The sequence below is a fragment of the Coenobita brevimanus genome, chromosome 24, assembly GCF_032717465.1.
Source record: "Coenobita brevimanus isolate Jiangsu-jjx chromosome 24, ASM3271746v2, whole genome shotgun sequence".
Taxonomy (NCBI): Eukaryota; Metazoa; Arthropoda; class Malacostraca; order Decapoda; family Coenobitidae; genus Coenobita; species Coenobita brevimanus.
The window spans coordinates 2775472-2784160 of record NC_136977.1 but is presented as its reverse complement, the minus strand read 5'-3'; the positions used below and the strand labels follow the sequence as shown (position 1 = coordinate 2784160).

General features: G+C 39.9%; 1 protein-coding gene across 1 annotated transcript in view; it reads right to left on the bottom strand.

The window, feature by feature from the left end:
* Positions 1-5515: 5515 nt before the first annotated feature.
* Positions 5516-8689, bottom strand: part of L2HGDH (L-2-hydroxyglutarate dehydrogenase) — a 50998-nt gene continuing 47824 nt past the window's right edge. The window contains exon 9 of the mRNA XM_080267578.1: positions 5516-7007. Coding sequence (XP_080123704.1) covers positions 6756-7007 — 252 coding nt within the window. The 3' untranslated portion in view covers positions 5516-6755. The remainder of the gene's footprint in view (positions 7008-8689) is intronic.

Here is an 8689-nt window from a genome sequence, read left to right as displayed (position 1 = left end):
ATCCGGATATTGGAGGGGTTACTGTACACTGTACCGTTCACTGATCTGTCGGCAGGGTTTTAAATGTTCTTAGGAAGTTTATATTGTATTATGAAACAGAAATGCATAAATTAACACAAGAAATACACAAGAAAAATATACAGTTTAAGACACAACTCTGTTCCTGCTATTGTCCAATGTCTATTGACAACTGACGAAAGATGATGGTACGTTTACCACCTGCGAAGATATGGATGTGGCAAGCATTTCATTTTGTTTCATTAGTTGTAAATATACATCAGACATAAGTGATAACAGAGTTATTTCATAAACATTACTGTAGCTCATCTGAGGGCAAACATAGCAGGACTTGCAGGAAGTGAGAGGAGGCAGGTGGTGGAGTGTAGTTAGTTGGAAGATGCGGTGAGGAGAGAGCAGTGGGTGAGTTGGGATTTTCGGGAGAAGCAGGCTGAACACGCTTTAATATTTCGAGTTTTTGCTTTAATATTTTGAGTTTTTGTTCCACTGAGATGGCATGTCACTTCCTACATGAGCCAAAAGCACCACTATCAACACACTTGCATTTATCAGCCATATTAGATGGAGTGAAAGTACTACAAGCACAATGAGCAGTGATCCTCTCTGCTCCAGGTGAACAAAACAAAAACAACAGATGGCGGGTTAGCCGCCTGGTGACCCGCCTTGCAACTACAGTACTGTCACCTGCCACATTCAAAAGCAGTGGCAACGGGCCGCCACAAGCTAAATTAGTTTTTCATGGTTATGTTCGTACCTGTGAAATGTTCGTTATTTTTTTTGTGTTCGCATCTTTGAAATTTGTGGTAGGTGGTGGCAACCATCATCCTCTCACTTGATGTAGTGCCACCTACTTTCTTAGCTTTTATCATACTTTTTCTGTGCCTGCCCTCCTCTCTTCCTATTTCTCCTATCTTTCCTGTCACTTCTTATTCCTTTTCTTTCCTTTACAGGTGGCTTTACATTGAGTGACAAGCCAAATGGTTTCCTGTAAGCCAAGAAACCATTTACAATGCTGGGTGGTAACCATATAAGCAAACCATACATCCTCCCTACGTGTCAACAAGTGGGTTGGTGGAGGGTTGGTGCTCCTCTCTGTAAAACAACTAACTCAGTGTCAAATGGCCACCCTTTGCGGGATTAAGGTATCTGGCGATAGATAGATAGATCTTTGAAATGCTCAGATCTTGAATGTTTGTAAGTTGATGTATTTCTGTAAATAGTACTGTATTTCGTTAATGCTTGCTGAGAGAAAGGTGTAGAGCATTTATCTGCAATGATTTTCATTTAAAAATGACTCTTCTAGCTCTATTAGAAAGATTATTATGGCATACAGAATAGAAATATCTTACGCTTCTTCAATGCACACTTCCATCACCCAGCAGACTTGGCTCAATATCCACATGGCCCGGACCCGCGCTGTGTCCACGGCCCAGGTTAGGACACAACCGAAAATCATGGCGAAAAAATACCACAACCTATATGGATGGACGCAACCTACGATGAAAAAGTGAGAGTGGTTGGATTTCACTTGAAAGCAACCTGCATCGAAAAGGTGCAAGTGGTTGGATTTTTTACTGTGCCCCTGAGTATGAGAGGGTTAATAAACATACTGTACATAACGAACAGCATTTGTGCCATTCACTGCCTCTTGGTGAGAAGCTAAGGCATCGTCTGTATTTAGAGGACTTTACTGAAACATGTAACACGTTGCAAATGGGGGCTGTATCATACATGGCATAGGAAGCTTCTTAGAACATCTTTCTCAGTTATTTATTTTGTATATTACACCTCAATACTCTTGTAGGCGATCTGATATACTGCTGTAATGATGAAAGGGTTTGCATCAATAATAAGCATGAGGATAACAAGTTGCAGTTTAGATTAATCACTTACACTGATGTGTTAAGAGATCTCCATGGCCATTTATACAACCTTCGGTGGCCTTCTTGACATCGATCAATGGCCCTTGGGTGGGATCAATCACTCAACCCTTTGATAAACAGTACTCTAACCAATCAGACCATTGTTGCTAAAAGAATATACATAATAGAACCTCTCACATATGATGGCATTATGACAACACACAGGCAGTCCTTCCCAGAAGTCAGGGATATGTTTCATATATCACATCTTTCATACAAATGGTTTGGCCAATCAGGGGGAACTGGCAAACCAACTTTATAGGTACCAATGAAACTTTAAGAGGTAATTTCTCTGTAACTTACAATTATGTAAAAAAAAAAAAAAAAAAAAAAAAAAAAAAAAAAAAAAAAAGTGACTTATAACAAGGACCTACTGTAAATATAAAAATTATTCCTTGAAGGGACTGTAATAAATAATTCAATGAGATGTTAAATAAATGCAGACACAGGCAACAACTCAAATACAACCTGAATATGTATAGCTACACTTGACAGGACGTAAGTTACACTAGTACCCAGTATTAGAATAAAAGATGAATAAATGTACTCATTCTGAGGTGTAGAAGTAAAGGACAATCTATATTACTCACTCTGAGGAGTCTGAAGTGTAGGAACTGAGGTTCAGCTACCAAGGTACAGTACATTTAAGGAAAGATGACTAGCCTACTCCCCAGGGTGGCTTTACTTAATTCACCTCTTGGGGACAGAACCTATGTAAGGCTGGCACTCCAACAGGTGTTCTAACCACTAGACCACAAGAGTTACAGGTGAAAAGAATAAAAACCACTTAACCTTCCATACCTCAACCACTTTTCTATCTGATTACCTGCTAATCCATCTTCTGTTTCAAAACTGATTGCAGAAAGCTTTATAAAACTTCATACAAATTGGAATTGCAATGTATCTGCCTGAAGAAACATCCACATACTGTATACCCTTATTAAGACACAGTGCAATAACTTTCAGACATCTGCTTGTAATAAATTCGCTCATTAATACTGAAGGTATGGTCTGCTATATATGGCCATATTCTACATGGCACAGAAATCTTAGTTGCAACTTTTCCTTAACAATGTATTTTGCATACTACAGCATTTTTTTTTTTATATATACTTTTAATATCAACAAGTTTTGCATTAACCCCTTGCTTGCTGCAAGCATCTGATAAGGACCGGTCGACACATTGCTAATAACCTCTCAGAAGGCTCTTAACGAATGTTAACGGAAAATAGCAGCACCAGGGCATGACTTAGCTCAGAGCTCTCAGCAGCCTAGGGGTTAAGAACATATGGTGTACAGTGCGGAAGTGCAACGAAGTCTTCTATACCACCTAGCTACCTGAAATACTACCCAAAGTGTATTAGTGACATGATGCAAACAGGGTAAACAAGATAGTTCAATCATGCCAATAAGAAGTCAAATGGATGAGGAGGATTATGGATATGAATGTTGAAAGCAGAGTACCAAACAGCAGACCTCAGACAAAGACCTCAGGATAAAAGGCCTAACCTGAGATGCTGCAAAAGACTGAGCAATCAGGAAAGCAGCCATTAAGGAACCAAGGTATTTGATCCCTTCAATCCAATTATTTTCATTATATTCTTCTTATTAACAGATGATTTTACTCGGCATAGGAGAGGATATTGCAATACATAAGTTAAATACTGTTTTTCACCTATTCTTTTGCTACAACTCTTTAGCCTGAACAGAATCATCTGACAGCTGCTAGTATACACTATAAAATACATTACTGGACTGAGTTAAAACATGTAAATGTATGTTGGTGTTTAATCTGCAGATGTACAGTATTCAATTGGTTATTGTGCAAAACTGGTATCGTGCCTACTGTGTGATAACAATACTGCATGATAATAAAAGCACATAACTTATGGGATTTATCCTAACTGGTACGTGAGTTCGTTTAAGTACTTGGGTAGTGTGATGAGTAAGGATGGAGGTTTGGAGGGTGAAGTGCTTCAAAGGGTACAGCAGGGAAGAAAGGTTGCTGGTTCTTTGAAAGCAGTGATAAGAAACAGGGAAGTGAGCATGGAAGTGAAAAAGTTACTACATGTTGGTATTGTGATACCAACTCTAAGGTACAGATGTGAAGCTTGGACGTTGTTGGAAGGACACGAGTCAAGAGTGAGAGCAGTGGAAATGAGTTATTTAAGAGGAGCCTGTGGAGTCACATGGAGAGACAGGCTGACGAATAAGGATATAAAGAAGCGTTGTGGTGTGGATGTGGATGTGATAGGAAGCGTTATGAACAAACTGAGGTGGTTTGGCCATGTGGAGAGGATGGAGGGTGAAAGACTGACGAAGAGAGTGTATGTGAGTGAGGTGGAGGGGGGAAGAGGGAAGGGGAGGCCGAGGATGAGATGGAGGGATGGGGTGGAGAGGTATATGAAAGAAGGGGGTGTGAGTTGGGAGCAGGGCAGTGAAATGGCGGGGGACAGGTCGACTTGGAGGCGATTTGTTTGTGGCCACCCCAAACAGGATTGAGGCGTCTGGCAATAGATAGATAGGTACTAGGCACCCCATTCCTTAAACCTAAATTTTCCCATATACTACAATTAATACCTTTTAATCCCTGCCATGCTCATCTCCTCATATGAGGCAATGTGCAGGCCTCCCCTGGCCGTGCTGATCACCTCATACGAGGCGATGGGTCTCGGCACCATAATTTCAAGCATGAAGAGGCGTCAGTGCTTTCCACGGGAACGTTGAGTCTCCCTCTACACCATCAGAGCTGTTGCCAAGCCCTGCCAAACCCCAACTGTCAAATACTGCATATTTAATAATTCAGATATGCAGGCCACCCCTGGCCACGCTGATCGCCTCATATGAGGCAATGGGTCTCGGTGCCATAATTTCATGCATGAGGAAGCGTCAGTGGTTTCCATGGGAACATTGAGTCTCCCTCTACAGCATCAGGGCTGTTGCCAAACCCTGCCACACCATAGTTGCCAAATACCGCATATTTAGTAATGCACTTCTCGTTTGTAGCCCGACAATGGCAGATTCGCACCCATCTACCTCCCATGGTGCTGGCGACTTATTGCCACCCTCATACCCACCCAAGAGGTGTTAATTACAAAAAGACGCGGGTGACGAAGACTTCAAGCTCAGAAACACGACCTGATGACAAAAAATCTACTTAATATTAAAATAAAAAGTCCAAAAAAATGACTCAGGGAAGGTAATCAGGTTGATAAGAATCAGCACGACGGGTTATATACAGTACATTCATACTGTTATGGTAGGTATCAGAAACACACATACGCATAGTTAGGTTGACAAAATAAAATGGGCACAATAAGCAGGAAACAAATGCAGTACCACAGAGAAACCTGAGACAGGCTTGAGGTAAGGAGTTCTGGGGCCAGGGGATGGAGAGAGAGTGGCCTCCGCTACCAATGATTAACTCCTCAAGTTGGGCCTCATCTTTGAATCCCAAGAAGCCATAAGAAATCACAGATACTACACCATCATTGTCAGCAGAAACCAGCTCAGGTGTGCAATAACGATGCTTTTTTGCTGAAAAATGCATGATAACAGAAGGCGCGCTGATTTTCATCTTGCAGTGATAACGAAAGTCGCAATAACCAACTGTTTGATATGCAAGGGATCACTGTACACAGGTCATTTTCAGCCTTAAAACATGATTATGTTTGGCTAAGGAGTGATTGACCATAGACCAGTAAACAAGACCCAATATGATTAGGGCAGCTTCTATTTTATTTTATTTTATTTTTTTTAGAGAGAGAGAAACTGCTTTATACAGGTCATCATGACAAAACAAGTACAACACTGTATTTCACTACTGTAATTCTGATAATTATGTAATACGAAAAGGGCTGAACCTCAAAATGAGTCAAATTATGTTAAGTTCAGTGCACAGCCTAAAACATATCAAGGAAAGAATTTTCAAATGCAGCACTTTACAAAACAGTACTGAAAATAGTTACCAGTGGGGCAACAAGTTAGCAAACTGCATAACATTTCCCAAAATTTGCTTTTGGTATAGTATGCCCATATTGGCTAACTCAAGATCCATTTTTCTCCCACACATTTATAACAGGCAAGAGGGAAAGTTCAAATAAACCTGCCCTGTACAATAATCATAATCTAAGCAAGCTAAACAAAACACATACTTTTACTGGGATGGTTGTTTTAGTGTCTGGCAGTTTCATGCCATTCTGTTAACTTTCTGAGCTATGAAATAATTTTAAAGGCCTAAATCAGATATGAAAACAGAGAGAACACCAACACCAAGGAAAAAAAAATACAGGGTACACATTTCTCTTTGCGAGATTAAATAAAACTGAGTATAACTGTCATTTATGATGAATTCAAAAATAAAATTCCCAGGTAATCCTTTGTGCAGTAAAAAGAAAAATATTAAACTTACCAGAATTATATTTACAACTAAATGAAGTACCATCAACTGAAATTTTTAACCCATTCAATTCAGGTAACCTTTTTTTTTTTCCTGCCACCTGAAGATTTTTTTTTTTAATGGATGGGGAAGGTACAAATTTAATGATCCCCTTAGAAAACAAAAGGCCTTCCGTAAGGTGAGTAAAATAATCTGATAGCAGCAAGAATAAACTAAGAACAACATCAAATGGAAGCATATAGCAAACCTCTTGAATCCAGTGACAGGTTGTTTTTTTAGTTTATTCTTTCTCTCAAGATTACATTTAGCTTAGGAGGGATTTTTCAAACTGGAGTGGTTAGATATAGCCTTCACTAACCTCTTCACCACAAGAGGTCTGTCCAGTTGAATAAACTAATCACCTGGTATATAGCACCTCACAACAGGAATTCAGTTTTGCACTTGTCCGCAATCATCTTGGCAATGGATAGAGAAGAGGTAGCCCCAGGGGAGGGAGCATTGCGGCAGTGAAGGATGCGTGACCCTAGGGGTGTATTGGTCTCCCTATGAAACACAAAGTCATCCTCCAATGACCCATCTACATTCATAGCCTGAGCTCTCACACCAGCGGGTCCTCGGGTAATGTCTGCAGCAGTGATCTCAGGGATGTATTTGCGCAGTGTTGCCACCTGTCAAAAAAAAAAAAAAAAAAAAAAAAGTAAATTGGTATATAATCATGATACCTGTAATACTGTAGTAAGTAACCCTATCATACTCTATGGATGAGTTTAAATTTACTTAACTCAGGTAGCCAGTGCTATAGCAGAATGCATTCACAAGGTTACATCAACACAGCCAGGTGACTGCTGCCATTCATACAAATTTCCCTCAACTCACTCCCTATCCCCTTGAAGCAGCATGGTGACCCAAACTGCAGTCCACCAGGTTCATGTCCTGGGGCCACAACAATAAAAAAAAATCATGTTACATAATGACTGCTCAGCTGAGGATATTTCTTGGTTGTCCAAGGGTTTTAAACTATCTTAAACAACTTTTGGATTTCTAGACATTCCCTCATCTGAACAAAATGGTCTGGGCGTGGCCTGAACAAAATACCTAAGTGCATCTAACACGATATGACCTGAAGAAAATACTCAGGTGCATCCACTGCATCTGAATGGTAAACAAAGAGATGGGAAATCTTCCTTAGTTTTCAATCATATGAAAACTACTTACTTATCTCTGATAAAGCTATTTTCAAACTTTTTCTTTTTTTAGCCAGTGTTCTTAATTAAGAAAAGCACTAATATCACTACTCTATACACCAGTACAGTATTATAATTAGTACTACACTACCACAACTAACGTGCAACTGGTTTCCTGATGACTGCTAAAACTATCATTACACAACCCTAACTACCACTATTACACATGCACTGAGAACACTACCACAACTACCCCTACCACTATCATCAGTAATACAACTACTGCAACTCTTATCATCAGACTCTTGGAATAAACTGTGCTTTTTCCTTTGCCGATCTTCACCAGCAGTACAACTGAGGTCCTGGATGTAGCATGAACTATTGCAGATAGTATTCAACAGGAAGATTGGGAAAACAAAAATTGACTGCATTAATGAACCTATCATGGTCAACAAGCATTAACCCTAATCCACAGGTAAGTAACTGATTTTGTGTGACCATCCTACAGACACAGTGTAGTACATACACCAAGCAGGGATCTGGCACCCTACTGTGGTAGACAGTACCTCACCAGAAATGGATCAGGGTTCTTCCCACACTGATGTGCAGAGAAATATGAGAAGATATGGCTCATGGATGGAAGCCACAACTGCCCCACCTAGGGTGCACAATGCCTTCATGTGTAGGCTCCTCCTTGTTGCAAACAACAGCAGCAATCCAAGGATGGCAATGTTTTAACATCAAGCTTACTCCATAGGTAATTCCTATTTACTATGTTAACCAGAAAGTGGTACAGTTAAATTATTTACTTTTTATTACTATTCATCATTCAATGTTATAGTTGATAACCATGTCTGACTATGGTCAAATACCAACTGACAGTTAGTCCATGTTACTTTCTTCTCTGATGCATCATATTGCCACCTTCCTCTCTGATGCATCATATAAAACAAAATTAACCCTGGGCAAAGAAACACATCAAAACTCTCTCAACTTAGGAATATTAGCCAGGAGAGAAAAGTGAAAAGCAGGAGAGGTGAAACAGAAGGCAAACTTTTGTTCCTGACTGCACATGCAGATGAATTTAATTTAGCTCAGTATTGTAACCAGCAGTACCTGACTCATGATCTAGAGTTATTTAAGTTTTCAATGGGGTAACTGACTTT